The following is a 17,921-nucleotide window of genomic DNA, read 5'->3' as shown; positions in this document are numbered from 1 at the left end:
GGCACATGGCGGTGAGGGGGCACCAACTGCCCCGATTCTTCCTTTCCTGTTGGGGTGCAGTCCCCTTCCAAGCTCAGCCCTTTGTGTGGGGCCCCTTGCCTGCCTAAGCCCATGGAGCTCAACCTGTGGCAGAGCTGCTGGTTGACCCAAGGGCACAGGCACTAACCCTGCCTGCCCCTGCCCCGAAGCATGTACCCTGCTCAGAATACACAGGCGAGGAGCTGAGAAGGACCTGGTTTAAGAAATTATACAACAGCAAAACAAACAGGTAGAAATACAGTGGAGTGTCCAACCAAGTCCCTGCAGCTCCAGGACGGACCGGGCTCCAGCCCACAGCCAGCAAAGGGCTCCCTGTCAGTGTGGGGGCCTGGCCCCGAGTCAGTGTCACAGCAGAGACACCAGTCATGCTCACGACCCCTTCTTGCTGCCCTAGAGCTTCTCAGTGTGGTGTTCCTTGTTCTCTTCCTCATCCCCAGCCTGCTGCTGTAGCCACATGCCAGCATACACGCCACCCTTCTGCAGCAGTTCCTCATGCCTGTGGGGAGAGCAGAGGGGTTCAAGGTCCTGAGCTGGCCTCAGAACCAGGGAGTGGATCCCCGTGGGCAGACAGTACCCAGCCCCTCTCCATGCTCACCTCCCTCGCTCCACGATGCGCCCATCCTTGAGCACCAGGATCTGGTCTGCACCTACCACAGTGGAGAGCCTGCAAGGAAAGGCAGGTGTTATCCTGACTCTGAGGGGAGAGGTGTGGGAGTGGGGTTTGGATAGTGTAAGGAGATGCAATCCCAGGAACTGTCACCCCCTGAGCAGGGGACAGGTCTGTGTGCCCCTCTGGGAGGGGCTGGCCAGCTCAGAATGCTCAGCACTCACTGGATCAGCCCTTTCCTTTCATCCCTACCTATGTGCAACAACGACGGTGGTGCGGTGGGTGCAGACCTTGGCCAGTGAGGCCTGGATGTGTCTCTCAGTCTCTGTGTCGAGTGCGGATGTGGCCTGTGGGAGAGGCAAGGTGTGGGGAAAGGATGGAGGCAGTGCAGGCAGCCGCTGAGAGTGGGGCTGCTGCAGAGTGGGAGGAGGCCCTTGCCATTACCTCATCCAGCAGGATGATGCGGGGGCCCTTCAGGATGGTGCGTGCGATGGCAACACGCTGCTTCTCACCCCCACTCAGCTTCAGCCCCCGCTCCCCGACTTGCGTGTTGTATCCTACAGGCACAAGGGTGGGAACATACTGTGCTGGTGCCCTCCGAGATGGGGATGGGGACCAGGCTGTGTTGCCCAGGGAGGTCCTGCTGGGACCACACAATCACCTGGCACAGCCTCTGCCCATCCCTAACCAGGAGCTGATCTAGCCCTGGAGAGAAGGCAGGGCGAGGCAAAGCAAGGCACAGGGTCACGCAAGTGTCCCCATGGGCCATGTCACCTAAGGACACTTGTGAGCGCAGCTAGAAGGTCATGAGGAACCCTGGGATCACAGGGGAAGATCAGAAGGGGACTGCAAGTGTCTCACCATCAGGAAAGGAAAGGATGCGGTCGTGGATATCAGCAGCCCGGGCTGCCTCCTGCACCTCCTGGTCAGTGGCCAGGATCCGTCCATAGCGGATGTTGTTGGCGATGGTGTCATTGAAGAGCACTGTGTCCTGGGGCACCACCCCAATGTGAGCACGCAGCGATGCCTGCTTCACCTGGGGAGGCAGGGGGAGAGGGCTCAGGCAGATGCAAAACTCTTGCAAAGACACCACCCCCCCCCAAAAAACCCAATCCTACCCCTCTGCTATGACCCCCACTCTTTGCAGGGTGTGTGCTGTAGGATTCTGTGCACCACAGGCTCAGCTGAATCTCCACCCTGTGGTGGAGCACCCTGACAGTGGCCTGGCCCTTCCCAGGGAGCCCTGGCCAGTCTCCAGCATTTCAGCCCAGGGGTCCCGCAGTCATGCCATTGACCCGACTCCTGGCATAGCCATCAGCCTGCAAAGGGGCCATGTGTGCTCATCCCTGCCCCTGGGGGGTGCTAGTGCCTGCACCAAGCAGCGCTGTGCGGCCCAGAGGAGCTGGTGTGTCCCCCCTCTGGTCCCTGCAGGCCTCCCGCCCTTACCTGGGATATGTCCTGCCCATCGATGCGGATGCAGCCACCTTGCACGTCGTAGAAGCGGAAGAGCAGGCGGATGATGGTGCTCTTCCCTGAGCCCGAAGGTCCCACCTGCAGGCAAAGGTAAAGGGACTTGGAGATGCCAGAGTCTCCCAGCTGCCAGTAGAGCTGGGCAGGGAAGAGTTGGCCCTGTTGGGGGTCTGTCCTTCCCACCCTCGTATTTTCCAGCCCCTCTTCCTCCATCCCACCCTCCCGCAGTGAACCCACACCCAAGCTCCTACTCTTACCAGAGCCAGAGTCTGCCCAGGCATCACAGAGAAGGAGATGTCATGCAGGATTTCTCTCCTGGGAGAGGGAGATTGAGAGGGGCTCAGGGCCACTCCACGTCCCCATATCCCCATATGTCAGGTCCCATAGCTCATTTTTCCACCCTGCACCCACCACCCCCTATCCCCATATGTCAGGCCCCATAGCTCATTGTTCCACCCTGCACCCACCCATACCCATCCATATAGCTGAAGTGCACATTCTCAAACTCGATCTGCCCAGCCTCCAAGTGCAGGTCATCAGCATTCACCACATCCTTCACCTGCCAGAGGAGAGATGTGGCCTCAGAGCTAGCCTGTCCCCAGGGCAGGACCACGGGGCAATCCAGGGAATGGGGTCCAGGAAAGGCAGCACCTACCTCCTGCTCCTCGCAGAAGAGCTCAAACATGTTTTCCATGTCCACAAAGGACTTCTGGATCACCCTGGAAGGGGGGCAAAGACCAGAGAGAAGGGTTTGGAGGAGCACATCTAGAACCAGTCACCCATGGAAAGGAGGACCCCAGGCACCTCCACAGCTCTGTGTTACCTGTAGTAAGTCCCAAACCAGTTGAGTGGCGTGTAGAGCTGGATGATGTAGGTGCCAAAGAGGACAAAGTCCCCCACCTGGAAAGGACGCGGTATAGGGGTCCATCACCACCAGACCCAGAGCCCCAACTCAGCAGGAGGCTGCCCAGGCTGGCACAAGCCTTACCTGCAGCTTGTTTTCGGTGACAAAGTAGGCACAGAGCAGGGACCCTGCCAGCAGCCCCAGACCAATGACTATGTTCTGGGTCTGGTTGAGGAGGCCCAGCGAGGCACTGACCTTCCACTCCGAGACCTGGAAGAGGCAAAGTCCTGTGGGATGCTGCTGTGTCCAAAGCAGCCCCGTGGTGAGCTTCATCTTCCCTGCAGGTGACTGTGAGGCTCAGCTCCTTCCCTTTCAACTCCCCCACTGGTGCTGAGCACCCCATACCTGGTACTTGACGATGGCATCATTAAAGCGGTTCACCTCATAGCTCTCTGCATTGTAGTACTTCACCTGCAGGACACAGACCAGGGGTCAGCACCCAAATGGTCCCCTGCAGCACCAAGCAGTGCTCAGTGACTCCTCCAGTGCCTACAGTACCGTCTCAAAATTGAGGAGCGAGTCCACAGCCCGGGACTTGGCATCATTGTCCCACGTGTTCATCTCCCGCCGGTACTTGGTCCTCCACTCAGTGATGAAGATGGTCAGAGCTGTGGGCAGGAGGGAGGTGCATTGGCAAGTTCCTGTCACCCCACAGCCTGGAAGCCCTGCATCCTGACCCTCCACTCACTCAGATACAGGCTCATGCACACGAAGATGATGAGGCCAAACCAGGCGCTGAAGACCGAGGTGAAGTAAACTATGCCGATGACAATGTCCGCAATGGTGGGGACAATGCTGAACACGATGTAGCTGAGGGAGGGAAGGGGGATGGCACATCAGCCTGGCCCGGTGGGGCTGCTTGGCCACCCCCCACCTGCCACAGGCACGCTCTGACCTGAGCAAGCTGTCGATGCTGCTGGTGCCCCGGTCCACGCTGCGCAGGACCTCGCCAGTGCGACGCCCCAGGTGCCAGCGCAGGGACAGCCCATGCAGGTGGGCAAAGAGCTGCACCTGCACCTGCCGGTTGGTGAACTGCTGCACCCACACCCACAGGAAGGTGCGCAGGTTGCTCACGAAGCCAGTGGAGCCTGCAGGGCAACATGAAAAGGTCAACCGAGATCAGCCCCCCTGGAGCATGAAGCAAGATTCAGAAAGCCCAGCTGGGAAAGGGGGATTTGGGATGAGGTCCACCTGCTATCCCCAGCCCAGGATCAGCACTGGTTGCTGCTTCCAAGAGAGAACAGCAGTTATGGGGGATAAGGGCATCCCTGGCCACTCCAGCCCTGGCAAGATGTTCCCCACCCTGTCTCTCCCCAGTGCCCTGTCCTTCCCAGTGGTCCTTACCAGCACCTCCACCCTGCAGGAATTTCAGCCCCACGTAGCTGCAGACAGTCCAGGCCAGGGTGTGCCAGGGAGCGCCCACCGTCAGCTCATTCACTGAGGAGAGGGTGGCAAGGGTCAGGATAGAGGGGAAGCATTATTGGGTGCCCATGGGAACAAGCCCCAGCACTTAGTGCTGGTCCCTGACACCCTAGATTCTGCTCCTACCAGCCCCCTGCAGCACACCTCCCAGCACTCGGTGAGGCCATGAGCAGCCTCACATGCTGAGCTCCAAGTGCCTCACCAATGTTCTTGTAGTAGATGGGGACGAAGACATTGATCGCCCGCTCCAGTCCCATGAGCGCCATGCAGAACAACACCAGCCCCTGCAGCAGGTGGTTGCCTCTGGGCCACATGTATGGCACCAGTAGCCGCAGCTTCCTCCGGAAATCCTTCCAGGTGGAGGTGGTCCTGCTGGCATTGGTCAGGAGCAGCTGTAGGAGAGCAGAGCAAGAGTCACTGCCTTGGCACCCCAACCCAGGTAGCAATGGCCCTGGGGAACACTTCACCAAGGAAACCATCCCTGTCCTCCCAGAGTGCCCACTCCATCCTCACAGGAGGGCCCCATCCTGCTGACAGTGGGCAGGGAGCTTGGGCAGCCCCAAACCTCACCCCTCCCACATCTCCTGAAAATGCTGATTCTAGGACAGCTGTATTTCCATTTTATCCCCAGCTCCTCCCTGGAGGATGTCCTAAAACTGCTCCAGCCCCGGGACTCACCTGGCTGTTCTCCACATCCCGTTCCTCCTCATTGATCAGCAGCATGTATGGCTGGCGGGGCAGCCCTGGGGCTTTCATACCCAGGATGAAGAGCACGAATGTGCAGATGTAACGCAGTAGCCAGAAGCCAAACTGCACCTGGATGGAGAGTGCGGGGTCAGTGTCACAACCAGCCCTCAGCACAACCCTGGGCATGGAACGGGTACGAGCTGAGAGAGACAATGATTGGGGCATGGAGATGGGATGCAGTGCAGCCAGGAGAGAGGGGACACCCCACACAGCTCAATGGGAGCCCCTGCTTGAGCACAGCACCTCAGGCAGCACCCAGACCCCTTTTTTCCTCCCTGCCACATCTCGTTCTGTGCCCTCTGGCTCTGGGTGCACCAGCCCTGGGGGGAGCAGAGGGTAAAAGGAATGTGGGAAGCAGGCAGATACCCCCACCTCTGCACTTGGGTCTGGGCCAGGCAGAAGCAGGAGATGAGCTGAATGGTGGAATGGAGAGATGTGTGATAGATAAGCTTGGGGCCAAGGCACATGAAAGATGTGTGGGTGCAACCCAGGAGCGTTAACACCCTGGGCATGGCAGATCATGGCATGCACATCCCATTCCTGCACTGTGATGGTGCAGGTCACCCCCCTGCCCCAGAAAAGGTTCCATCCCTGCCCAGAGCCCACCAGCTCACCTTCTGGTTAGTGTCCTCCAGTGCCCACCACCACAGCGGGCTCCTCCAGCACACCAGGGTCAGGTTCTCGGCAGCAAAGGCCAGCGCCCAGAAGAGGAGGAGGACAGTGCCATGGCCCCGTGTCCGGTCATGCGCCAGCACCCGCGTACGCTCCAGCTGCAGGAGGGCGATGGCGCAGCCCCAGCTGAGGGCCCAGAGGCAGGCGTGCAGCAACATGTACCCGTAGAGTCGTCCCAGCCCCACTCCTTGCCACAGTAGCCCACCGAAGGGCTGCAGGGCCAGGAGCACGGACAGCAGGACCTGGCCACGGTAGAGGCGGGAGTGGAGAATGTACTTGGGCTCCATGGCACGGCCGAAGCGGGCATAGCAGGCATACTGCAGAGCGCCCAGCAACAGGCAGACGCTCAGCAGCACGGCCGGCACCAGTGTGAAGAAGAAGCAGGGCTGGAAGCCCTGCTGGACCCAGGCCTGGGCAATGGAGCTGTTGCCCTCACAGTAGCCCCCCAGCATGGCCATCCTGGCAGGTCACCAGCTGTAGAGAGAAGAGGATCTGAGGACACGTTTCAGGATGGGCTGTAGTACGGCTACACAAAGGGACCCACGGTGGGACGGCATGGCCAAGCAGCAGGGGCCCTCATGGGGCAGGGGCAAGCACTGCTGCACATGGGCACACAGGATGTGCTGCATGCAACACACAGAGAGCTGTATGTGCAAGCAGGGCTAGCTTTGCATAAGGATGGCCCCGAGCACCACACTAGGACCCGCTGTGTGCCCTGGACGGGGGGGGCAACACTGGACTGGGTCCCTCAGAGCCACCCGGGCCCCTGGGGAAGCACTCGGACAGGGGGACAGCGGGAGACGAAGGAATAGGAAGGCAGAGGGGTGCTGGGACCAGTCTTGAGTGGGAGGGAACAACGGGGGTGATGCAGCAGCAGTGCGGGGCGGGGGGGGAGGCGGGCACGCGGAGGATGCTCGGGGAACCGCGAGGCCGAGCAGAGGAAAGGCAAGGGCAAAGCCGGGGACACACCGGGGAAACGTTCGCGCAGAGCAAGGCAGGGGCGGGGCCGGGCCGGCCCAATGCCCCGGCAGTGTCGGGGCCGCTCAGCCGTGCAGCCGCCACGCCTGCCCCATCCGACCCCGCTCACCTGCCCCGCGCCCGCGGCCTCGGCCCGCTCCAGGCCCCGCGCCGCCGCTGCCAGCCGGGCCCCGGCGCCTCTCTGCCCCGCACCGCCCCGCGCCGCGCCCTGCCCTGCGCCGCGCCCGCCCCGCCAGGATCCTGCCCGCCGGCCCTCCCTTCCCGGCGCCGGCACTGCAACCCCAGCGTGTGTCCCTTTCCCGGGCTCCGTTGCCCGGCCCCGGCAGTATGGACCTGCCCCCGCAGCGCCGGGCATGGGGAGGTGCCAGTGCAGTGGGACGCCCTACTGGGCCGGGGGCGGTCCCCGCAGCCGAGGTGAGACGCCCCGTTCCCGCTTATCGCCGCCGCCAGCCCGGCCCTGCAGTGTCACGATAGCCTCCGGAGCCCCAGCGGGGCCCTCCCGCCGCAGAGGTCAGGCAGGACGAGGCACTGCCCTCCCGGGGATAAATATAGCCCTTGCCCCTCCCCGCGGCCGGGACCGTGCTCCTGGCCACAGGAGCCTCCTCCGGGCTCCCCGCAGCTCCCATCTGCCATGGCAGGCATTCTGCTCAGCGGTTTCCTCGGTGCCCCGTACCGTGGCTGGGCCCAGGTGGGCTGCACAGCGCCGTAGAGCGAAGGGAGACTCGGACGCGGGAAGGGATGATACACCCCATCTTTATTAGACGGCTATACAGCTGTACAGCGAGGGCACGAGGGTGCGGTACTGCGCTCCTCAGGGACCCCCGCACGCCCCGGAGGAGATGAGGAAGAGTGGCTCGCCATGCACATGGGACACTGACACAAGCACAACATGCGGCAAAGTCTCAGGCCTGCTCTGCCCAGCCTTTCCCTTCTGACAGCCCAGGGAAAGGCCTAGGCTGTCCCCTTGGGCACTGCCTGTAGCCACTCAGCTTACAGACCAGCAGCAACAGTACTGGGAAGCCCAAACACAGTGTCCCACAGCCCCAGAGAGGCTCACCTCGAGCAGGGCAGCAGCCTGGGCAACCAGGGAAGCCACTGGAAAGCTTGGGTTCCTGGGGATTTGCTTTCAGTTTCCTTTCACCAAGCCATGACAGTCCCAAGCCAAAGCTGCTGTGGGGCTGTTGCAGCCACTCCTCCATGGAAAGACCCCAGCAACATCCAGGTCCACGGAGCCCTGACCCCAGCACTGAAGAGCTGAACTCCACCCAAGCTACGGTTTAGCATGCTCTGTTTGATCTCATACAGACCCCAGAGCAACTGTAGCCCCAGCCCAGCCCTTTCCATGGCAGCAGGGAGCCTGCTACCTCAAAGAGCCTGACCCTGCACAAGCCCCTCAGCCCTGCTCATGCCTGGGCTACATAGGTGTAGTACCCCTGGGAGTAGGTGGCTTGGCAACACGTTCTGTCCCATGCTCAAAGGGCAGAGGGCAATAACCCTGGCAGGGGAAGAGGGGTGGCCCTGGACTCCAGGGACAGCAGAGGGCTCGCAGTGTGCAGTGCTTGCAGAGGGCATGGCAAAAGCAAGCAGCCCCTGCCAGAGGCAAGAAGAATGGAAAGCAAATCCTGGCAGGAGTTAGCTGGGATGCAAATCCTCAGAAGCTGCAAAGAGAAGAGAGGGAAACCAGAAGGATGGTGGGAAGGTCTTGTCTGAGGCTACACGGCACAGCTGGGATCCTGATTCCCCACCATGATCCCCAGGCTGAGCTCCCTTCAGGACTCCTATCCAGGCATGACACAGCTGCTTGGTACATGGTCTCCACAGCAGCTGAAACCATGTTGCAAGCAAAAGGAAGGTTTCAGGAGGAAAGGAGGAGCTGTGAGCCTCTGGTCGAGATGCACCAAAACCTTTGCCTGGGGAAGAGGAAAGGCCCACTTCCACAGGAAGAGCATCAGGACAGACCCAATGCAACAGCACCTGGGCATGGAGAAAAAGGCCTTTTTTGTGCCTGGAGAGAAGGAACCAACACACAGAGCACAAGACTTTCAGGATGGGCTCTGAAGGGGCTGTGAGCACTACCCGGAGAGCCCAGCTGCTCCACACTGGGGTCTCTTTGGCACTGCAGGAGGGCCCACTAGCAGCCTGCATCCCATGGGTGCTGCACAGGGGGAAGATGCTGCTGCCCCAGCCCAGAGGCATGGCACGGAGGCTGCCAGATGGGAGGGACATCAGGGACCCAGGACTTTCATCTCACTGACCCTTTCTTGCATGCAGGGAATGGACCAGCTGTTGTGAGAGTCAGGGAAGAGCTGCAGTATCCTGGGATTGAGCCAGAGCTGTTCCTACCAGCTCTATATCCCACCCGTACTCACAGCAGCAGCTACCAGGGCCCATCCCTCTGCTGGGTGCTGAGACAGAGGGGTGGGTTACTGCCCCACTGCTGTCCTGCTCAGGGCTGAGAGGCACAACACTGGTCCCCTCTGGAAGGACAAGTGTGGTCCTGGGCACCTCCTCAGGGTTGCAGGCAGGGCAGTGTGGTGCTACAAACTGAGCTAGATCACCCTCAACAACTCCTGCCCTCATTTTGGAGGCAGGTCCCAGCTCCGGAAGGACATCTGGATAGAGCTGGTGCCATCTCACATCCCTTCAAAGAGCAGCTGCTGCTGCCACCTCCAAGACAGTCCACAGCTCCTCGATGCTAGTCCTGTCACGTCAGCTTCCACAGCCTCTGCAGAGATCCTCCGACATGGACGACACAGATGTGAACACGGACACATGTATGTACTCACACACGCATTCACCCCACAAGTCAGTGACTTGACACATGGCTGGACACAAGGTGCCACAGCAAAGCCGCCGGCCTGGCAGTTTTGTCTCTTCGGCAATTGATGGCAACAAAATGTCCACTCAGGACAGGAGAAGAATCAGGCCTATGCCACATCCTGCTGCCCAGGTGGCTCCCAGTCTGCAAGCCCCATGAGATTCCCCAGTCTACAAGGCTATACCTGCAAGACAGAGAGGGAAGGTGACACCTACTGGGACCAGCTGCCAGCACCCCAACCTGACATGCAGAGTACCCTGTGGCCCTCTGAGCCACAGCCCCTACCTTGTGGATCTGTGGCGGAAGCTCATCCTCTGAGCTCTCCTCTGGCACAGGCTCTGGGTGCCTCGCTGACTGCCCGTCCTCGGCCCAGCCTCCCAGAGGGAGACGGGAGAAGTGTGATGGAGCTCTGTGCACTGTGCCTGGGTCTGCAGGAGAGGCAAGAAGGAAGATTAGCTACCTGGGGGACTGCCAGTGCTCAGCAGCAGGCAAATTGCTTGTGCCAGTCCATAAGGGCATGGGTTATTGGGCTCAGACCTCTGCCCTGGCTCCCATACCTGTGATGCCCCCGTATCGCCGCTGGAAGCCAGTCTGCAGCGTGGCTGTCTCCTCGGTGGGCTGCCGCGGCGAGGAGAAGGGGTAGCTGGCAGAGCGAGGAATGGGGACGGGGCCACCCCGCTGAGTGTCCAGCTCTTCGTGGGCGCTCTCCCCGCTCTCGTCGCTCTCTCGTCGGTGCCAAGTGTGCCGCTCAGGCTCCAGCTGGGCATGCTGCTTGTGCAACTGCATGACAAAGCACGAGTGACTCAGCTGCGTGGGAGAGCCCATACGCCCAAACACACCCTCTCTGCAGCACTGCACACACTCGGTCTCCTGGTCACAACAGACAGGGCAGCCCAGGAGCAAGGCAGCCTGCTTTGCTCCACACCCCTCTGTCCAGCCCGGCTCTGGGTTGCTCACCTCGTGCATGTAGAGTGCATGGAGACTCATCTCAGTGGAGGCATACTCCGACAGGATCATGCTCTGCAGCTGACCCTCCCAGGCACTGCTCCCCGAGCTCATGGTCCTCGCATCGGCACTGCCATGAGACACACAAGTGGTGTTTGGTGCTCAGGTAGCCCCACACTGCCCAGCCCCTCTACACTCTAATGTCAGGCTCATAGAGATCTGCTCCTGAATTGGGTAGGAACAGTTCCTACCCAGTTCCTTCCGCAGCACCTCCCCAAATGCACAAGGTGACCAGCCCTGTTATGGCACTGCCTCTTCCCTGTGGGGGTCTCTCACCACTGTGATACCTACAGAACAACAGGACCTCTACCCTGTACTTTGGGGCCAGCCTAAGCACCTCAGTCTAACTGTACTTGTGAGTATGTCCCTTGCTGTCCCGGGCTGCAGAGAAAAATGCCACCATGCACCTAGGACAACAGGATGGCAGTTGGGCATGGGGTAAAGGAATGTGCAAGGTCTGCCCCTCTCCAGCTGGCAGCTTACCCAGAGGCTGTCATGGCACTGGTGCCACGAGGCTGGGCTCCCTCTCCATCCCTTCCTGCTGCCTGAAAGCTGCTGGGAGGCTGCTGGGTAGACTGGAGTGGGGAGAAGGAACGCAGGGCCGAGGCCACTTCAGAGAGATGGCGGGATGCCTGTCCGTCCCGGCTCATGTGGAAGCCCAGTGCTGAGGAGCCTGCTATCACATTGGCAATCAGGCTGTGAGGCTGCAGAGTTGAAGGAGAGAGAGTCACTGTCCTGTGCAGAGCTGGAGAACTGATCCCCACCAGCAGCACACAGCTACGACACCTCAGCTATTCCAACCCCTCTCCCACCTCACAGGGCTCCAGGACAGCCTTCTGTCTTCTCCTGAAACCCTGAAGTATCCAAGCTAGTGCTAATCTATCACATTTGCATCCCCACATACATCCCAGGCAAGGGCAAAATTGCCTAGAGGGTCTGAGGATCAGTCTGCCAGCATCGAGCAAGCACCCCAAGAACACCCTGCATTCCCTGAGCCCAGGCACCTCTGATTCTGACTGCAGGGACTGGATGGAGCTGAAGAGGGCATTTTCAGGGAGCACAGCCTGCTGAGCCAGTGCCACGCTGCTATCTCGGTGCACCCGTTCCTTCAGGAAGCCAATGAAAGCTGTGCTCTCACGGGGCGGCTGCCACTTGGGGTTGGTGATGGCAAAGTGCATGAGGGACAACTCCGTCTTGCCGTCCTCGGCCTGCTGGTAAATGGAGGCCTCCGTCTTTCCTGCCGACATCCACTGCAGACAACAGAAAAGTAATGAGGGACAGGGTCTGCTTTGAAACCCAGCCAGGCCTGGGAATCCTGCAATCAGACTGGGCAAAGCACGCAACACCCAGCACAAGCTGGGCTGCAGCTCCCTATGTAGCAGGTGCTACACCAAAAGTCCCACATTCATTCAGCCCTCACAGCCTGGAGAAGAAGCAACAAGCATGGAGTCTTCCACCTCCCAGAACAAGCATCACTGCAAGGGAACTGGAGCTGGGGACAGTCACAAAATATGGAGCTGAACGCCTTGTCTTGCACTCTACAGCTCACAGCAGGAGTGACTGCAGCCAACAAATGACTGTTCTTAAAAGCTTCCCACCACTGAATTCACCCCCTTCCTAGTTCATGACTCTGTCACTAGGGAGTCTTTCCCTAGACAAGTAACCTAAATTCCCAGGCACAGGAAACAGATGGATCCCTTTTCCCTCCGTACTAGATTTTACGTAACGGAAAATGCTTCCCATTTCCTCAAGGCTGCCTCTCTCTTGAGCACAACCAACCCAGCTTCTTTACATCAGTTCTTAGTGGTCACACTTTCTAAATGTCCAAATATCCCCATTCCTCTCTCCTGAGGACACAAGACTCTTGATTGTGAAGACAGGCAACGGCGTCAAAGAAATGATAGAGCCTGGTTCAGAAAGTATCTGGTCAATAATCACAGCCAGGCCACAAGAGCCTTCTGGGGCTGGTGATCTATGTTGGCAAACCCAGACACCCTACCCGGAGGTGAGTGGCTGGGCTGCAGGCTGAGTTAGGGCCTCTCATAGGTCTAAAGGACCAGACATGCTGGTGGGCAGCCCAGGCTGCTCTCCCACCTCCCATGGCACCTACCGCCGGGTGGCCATGCTGGCGCACATCCATCTGGGCGAAGGAGCAGGTGTCACCCACACCCACCACCTCCACAGTGAAGTTGCGGAAGAAGTCAACAATGTCCAAGGACTTGGGCCGCAGGAAGATGATGAGGATCAGGGGTGTAATAATGGGACTCAGGAGCTCCTCCAGGATGAAGACCTGAGCACAGACAGATGGGTTCAGCACAAGCTTGAGGATGTCAAAAAACCCACAATCCCAAAGCCAGCCCCCAGCTCCAGCCCTCCATCTCCTGGGACAGGGTGTCTCTGAGAATGCTGCCCTGCTCCTCTAGCAGCCCAGGAGCTGCTCAGCTCTCCAGCAGCTTCTCCCTCCTGCAGGGATGGGGCAGAGTCCACAGCCCTGCCCCACACAAGCCAAGCTCACCGCTTTGTACTGGAAGAGCTGGGCAAACTCATCCCTGGTCTCGTAGCGGTGGGCGTTGCCCTGCCAGTGGTCAGGCATGTAGTGGATGTGTGCCAGGATGACTCGCAGCAGCTGCTCTGGGCAAAACACCAGGTGCTGGTCAGGAATGAAAGACCTGCAGGACAGGACAGGGAAACATCACAGCATCACACCTCAGTTCCTGGGAGGCGTCATCCTAGGAGGGCAGGGTGACTGCCCCATATCACAGCTCCACCTGTAACCTTCCTGCCAGCCCAGCCCTTCATATCATGCAATTACTGCACCCAGGATCACTGCTACCCCCTTTCTTCTGCTTGGTCCTGCCTCTCCCCAGCCGTGCCCCTCACTCAGGCAGATTCACATCCATTTGCAAGCAAAGAGCATGTTTACATGGATTACCAGCCCCACCGCTCCCCACAGCGCTGCCAGGACCACGGGGGCAGCATAGACCCAACCTCACCTGCACACTGTGATGCCCACCCCGAGCAGGGTGACCGTGGTCAGGACATGCTCGACTGCCAGCACGTCCTCATCATAGATGGTGAGAGCGATGAGCACGGCCAGGATGGAGCCAGCAAAGAAAGCCACGTTCTTGGCCACGATGGTGAGAAGCGGGGAGATAAAGCAGTTCATGTACTTGGAAGCTGGCTTGTACCCCTTGCTGAGGCGCGAGTGCAGTTCATGATCCAGCTCATTGAAGTGACGGAGGTAACAGCGGCCATAGAGAGACCAGCAGCGGGCGCCCAGGCTGCCCGGCTCCCGCTTCAGGATCTCCGTGTAGCTGAAGAAAGCATAGAGGATCTGCCAGATGAGGATGAGGGGGCAGAGGAGGAAGTTAGCAATGCCAATCCAGAGGATGCGAGTGCTAAGCTTCTCAGCCAGCTCTAGGCGGTTCCCAGCCCGCTTGTACTCAGCCTTCAGGCTCCACTCATTCTCAAAGAGGGAGCCAGGACCCCAGAAGAAGATGAGCTCAAAGTTGTACTTGAGCCCACGTGTGTAGAAGACTGTGTCTCCCAGCAGTGGTAGGCGGAAGCGGATGGGCAGCAGTGACTTGTTCACCATGGCCACCATGTAGTTCTTGAAGCGGAGGATGCGGTGATAGATGTCCAGCTCTGTCAGCTCCTTCTTGTGGATGCAGATCTGGTGCTCCTTCTGGATCTGCACTATGCGGGCCTGCACCTCCTGCCAGGTGTAGTAGGGCAAGGTGGACTGGAAGGGGACAAGCAGCAAGATTAGGGAGGCATCCAGGGTCAGAAGCTGGGCTGAGCTCACTGAAGCAGCAGGTCCCAGCGCACACCTTGGGGTGCTGACAAAACCCACGCAACACCAGGACACAAGGCACCTCCTGGCACCGCTTCAGCCTGTAGCAGGCAAACCCCATACCTTGCCCTGGTGCCCTTTACCCCTAGATTAGCACAGATGACTGTTTCCCAGCCACTCACATACCAGCTGCCTTGGAGGCACAAACACAGCTCCAGGCTCCCATGGGTCCTCCCAGAGCTGCCATTTGGAGTCAGCAGGGAGACACAAACAGGGGAAGGGACTTAAGCAGTGTCCCTGAGGGAGCCCATGGAAAAGGTGGTGAGAAACCGGGCCTCTTGGCTCACCCCACCTCTCTCAAGACACTTTCTCCCTTCACAGGATGCGCACACACCTTTTCATGTTGTCCATCAGAGCAAGGACTCTGGATTAGGATGTATGTGCAAGCCTCAAACCCCACCTTTGACATGCCAATCTCCTGTGTGACCTTCAGCAACTAAGTAGTTCCACACCTCAGTTCCCCCAAAAGTAAACAAGGAAGATGAGGTTGTCCACAATCCAGAGGGGTATGAGGATATCCTTGCTTATGCCTTCTCCGTGGAAGGCAGCACAGAAAAGGCCATCACTGAAGAATACACATATTGAGTGGCAGATGGCAGAGACGCGTGCCAGCAGGCAGAGAGGCAGGCTGGGCAGAGAGGGGTTAACATGGAATAAGCTGGCTGCTGGAGAAGAGGCTGAAGGGAGACCATGTGGTTATGGAGCAGAGGGAAGAATGCTTTGTAGAAGTCTGAAGAGAAGCGGAGAGGCATGCAGGAAAGTTGCTTCACCCAGCAAATGCCTCCCATGACCCTCAGCATCCTCACACACAGCCCCTGGCTCGGCTACTTACCATAGGGATTTTCAGGGCATTGATGTAGAAAGAGTGAATCTCCCAGTAGCAGCAAATGTTGTAGATAAATTTGACAAGTCGGTGGATCCAGAAAACCCCAGCTATCACCAGGATGCAGATGAGGAAGCTGTTTGCCTGGATTCTGTAAGCAAGAAGAGGCAAGTAGGGGGAGACAGGCCCAGACAGGTGCCCTGAGTACCTGAGAAAGCAAGAGCAGTGGCTAACATGCCCTCCACTGCACCCACCTTGCACTGCAGACATTTGGAGGCAGGAAGGCATCTGGCAAAGTCACCTTAATGGGCTCGCTGGGATGCTGGCTGTGATTTAATGCTTTGTTGGCAAAGAGGATGTCATAATCAACACAGCTGATAAGAAAGGTGGTAAATGCCACCACAAAGATGAACTGCCTGCGAAAAAAAAAAGGAGCAGGTGTGAGGGAATCACCCTTCTGCTCCCCTCCCCAAAACATGAAGCAGCCAGGGTCACACGTCACGGTGATGCATTCCCACAGCCATTGGAGCAGGAAAGCTCATGGACAATGGTTCCTCAAAGTGAAATGTAGGTTTGGGGCATGGAAAACCCTAATGAGGGGGAGACAGGACAACTATGAAAGGAGCCCTTCCACACTCCCAGATGCATGAGCTTGGCAAATGCCTATGACTGTTCCCCAGCAGGTGTCACAGCCACAACAGAGGGGAATCTGCACTTACATGAGCTCAAAGATCTCTCCAATGAGCATGCAAGTGAAGCCATTCTTCTGATGCAGGTTATAGACGTGGAAGCTAGTCAAGGAGAACAGCTTGGACACTCCTCTCTGATGAAGGATGGAGAAGTTTCTGTCCCACTGGTATTCCACAGCTCCCCAGTCAAGTCTCCCTCCACCACCAGCAGAAAATCCTTCCCAACCCTCCTCATCAGCAAGCTGGTTCCCCACTGCAGGAAAACATACTCTGCCCAGCTAAAGCACAACTGGAGGACTTGGTTTCATCCATGCTCCTTTCTTCCCCCACCCAACACCCAGAACAGGGTCTGTCCCAGCACAGAGAAGAAACTCAGCCTGCCCTCAGGTTGCACAAGGACGGGTAGGGCAAGGCAGGACAACACAGAGGCAGGCAAAAATGCATTCAGTGGCACCTAGCACCTATGACTGGTGTCCCTGTTTCTGACCCAGGCAATGTGGTCAGCATAACTAACACCATTCTATAAGGCAAGCAGCCATTCTCCATGACCGAGAGGGTCACCCTTTCCCCAGTTATCAGGCCCTGAGGGTCCTGTGAACCAAGTACACAAATCAAACAGATTTCTCTTTCCTCTCCCTACCAGCCTCAAGATTCCTTGGCTCCAGGCTGATTACTCTCTCCCATGCTGTCCTTGAAGGTCCCAGGCATCTGGCCAACCTGACAGAGGTGATGACCCAGTCAGAGAACACGGAAGTGTAACCCCACCCAGAGCATTGCCCACAAAATCAAGGAGTTACAAGTCCTAAGTGGGAACTTGGAACAGAACTGTTGCCGGACATGAGACCCAGGATCCCCCAGTAGCCAGGGACACCTCCACTTGTCATCTGCTTCCTCTGAGAACTGAGTGACTTGTATTCTTTTATAGGATTTTTGATTCTCATTATGACTGTTATACTGATATAGCAAACCATGTATTAAGATATGACCTGATCTGTAGAGAATCCAGGTGATTAGAAACCATAAGCTAAGAGATGCTATAAAATTCTGTGCTGTGCTGCTTAAAAAATTGTCCTACACTGATTCTGCTTACAGAAACCCTTCACTACTCTGATTATAAATGCTATGCTAGCAATAAAATCTGTTAAGAAAATAAAGCATTAATTGTAACTACAACTTAGTACCGTCATCACTCTGCCAAGAATCCCTGGAAGCAGCTGTCTGACCCTCAGTGTCGGGTGACAGCATCCCAAGATTTGGGGCTTCTGCCAGCCCCTCTGGAGCCGTGTGGTGTCCTACTGGAAGGGGCAGACACTGCCCAAGCTCCAAGTTACACCAAACCCCATATTTTCCCCGCACTGAGAGCCCGATATGCGGGAGTTGCATCCCACCTGACCCCCGCCCTGCGAAAGGATATTCGAGAAAAGAAGAGGTCCAGGTTCTCGATGTGATGCCACGGAGCTGAAGGAAGAAGCAGCACAGGGTGAGGGGCTCTCAGCACACCCACCCCTGCTGTTGTGATCGGCACAACACACTTCTCTCCCGCTGCCCCGGGCCCCCGAGGTCCCAAACCGGCCCCGCAGCCCCCACTCCCGGCTTCTCTCGGTGTCTAGCCTCTCCCCTCCGTCCCTGGCCTCTCCCTGCATCCCCCCGCCGCCGCCAGGCCCCAACCTCCCCTGCCGCCGCTCACACTTGGCACCCTCGGGGACGTGGACAAGCAGGTCGCCGCCGCCGGGGGGGGACTCGGTGGAGGAGCTCTCCAGGCGCTGGTACTGCGTCTCGAAGTGGGCCATGGCGGGGCCCCCCGCCGCCACCGGCCCGGCCTGGCCCGGCCCGGCCCGGCGCGGCCCGCTCGGCCCCGCCCGCGACTGGCGGCAGCGGCGCCCAATGGCGACCG

General features: G+C 58.5%; 2 protein-coding genes across 6 annotated transcripts; both read right to left on the bottom strand.

Moving 5' to 3' along the window:
• Positions 1-222: 222 nt before the first annotated feature.
• ABCB6 (ATP binding cassette subfamily B member 6 (LAN blood group)) lies at positions 223-7,348 on the bottom strand. 2 transcript variants are annotated; one of them, XM_064661136.1, is made up of 20 exons: positions 6,949-7,348; positions 5,804-6,335; positions 5,121-5,258; positions 4,645-4,834; positions 4,365-4,457; positions 3,916-4,108; positions 3,709-3,830; positions 3,519-3,628; positions 3,366-3,431; positions 3,105-3,230; positions 2,940-3,016; positions 2,772-2,835; positions 2,590-2,675; positions 2,374-2,431; positions 2,093-2,197; positions 1,508-1,682; positions 1,091-1,203; positions 899-993; positions 635-703; positions 223-535 (listed from the first exon to the last, which is right to left on the bottom strand). In XM_064661136.1, exons 2-20 carry the CDS (start codon positions 6,317-6,319, stop codon positions 430-432), a joined length of 2,502 nt encoding a protein of 833 aa, XP_064517206.1. In that variant the 5' UTR covers positions 6,320-6,335; positions 6,949-7,348; the 3' UTR covers positions 223-429. The 2 variants fall into 2 exon arrangements, with proteins under 2 accessions (XP_064517206.1, XP_064517207.1); XM_064661137.1 differs by having other exon boundaries at positions 7,173-7,348.
• Positions 7,349-7,576: 228 nt separating this feature from the next.
• On the bottom strand, positions 7,577-17,887 carry ATG9A (autophagy related 9A). Of its 4 annotated transcripts, none has more exons than XM_064661132.1 (14): positions 17,696-17,887; positions 17,416-17,485; positions 16,058-16,161; positions 15,593-15,754; positions 15,348-15,489; positions 13,656-14,404; positions 13,178-13,331; positions 12,773-12,952; positions 11,667-11,912; positions 11,146-11,366; positions 10,615-10,732; positions 10,215-10,437; positions 9,943-10,085; positions 7,577-9,841 (listed from the first exon to the last, which is right to left on the bottom strand). In XM_064661132.1, exons 1-14 carry the CDS (start codon positions 17,815-17,817, stop codon positions 9,836-9,838), a joined length of 2,640 nt encoding a protein of 879 aa, XP_064517202.1. In that variant the 5' UTR covers positions 17,818-17,887; the 3' UTR covers positions 7,577-9,835. The 4 variants fall into 4 exon arrangements, with proteins under 4 accessions (XP_064517202.1, XP_064517203.1, XP_064517204.1 ...); XM_064661133.1 differs by having other exon boundaries at positions 17,717-17,887; XM_064661134.1 differs by having other exon boundaries at positions 16,058-16,122; positions 17,442-17,485; positions 17,715-17,886.
• Between the last annotated feature and the right edge of the window lie 34 nt (positions 17,888-17,921).

Source organism: Pseudopipra pipra, chromosome 7, assembly GCF_036250125.1.
Source record: "Pseudopipra pipra isolate bDixPip1 chromosome 7, bDixPip1.hap1, whole genome shotgun sequence".
NCBI lineage: Eukaryota > Metazoa > Chordata > Aves > Passeriformes > Pipridae > Pseudopipra > Pseudopipra pipra.
The sequence above is the reverse complement of the archived record's forward strand: the minus strand, read 5'-3'. Positions and strand labels throughout refer to the sequence as shown.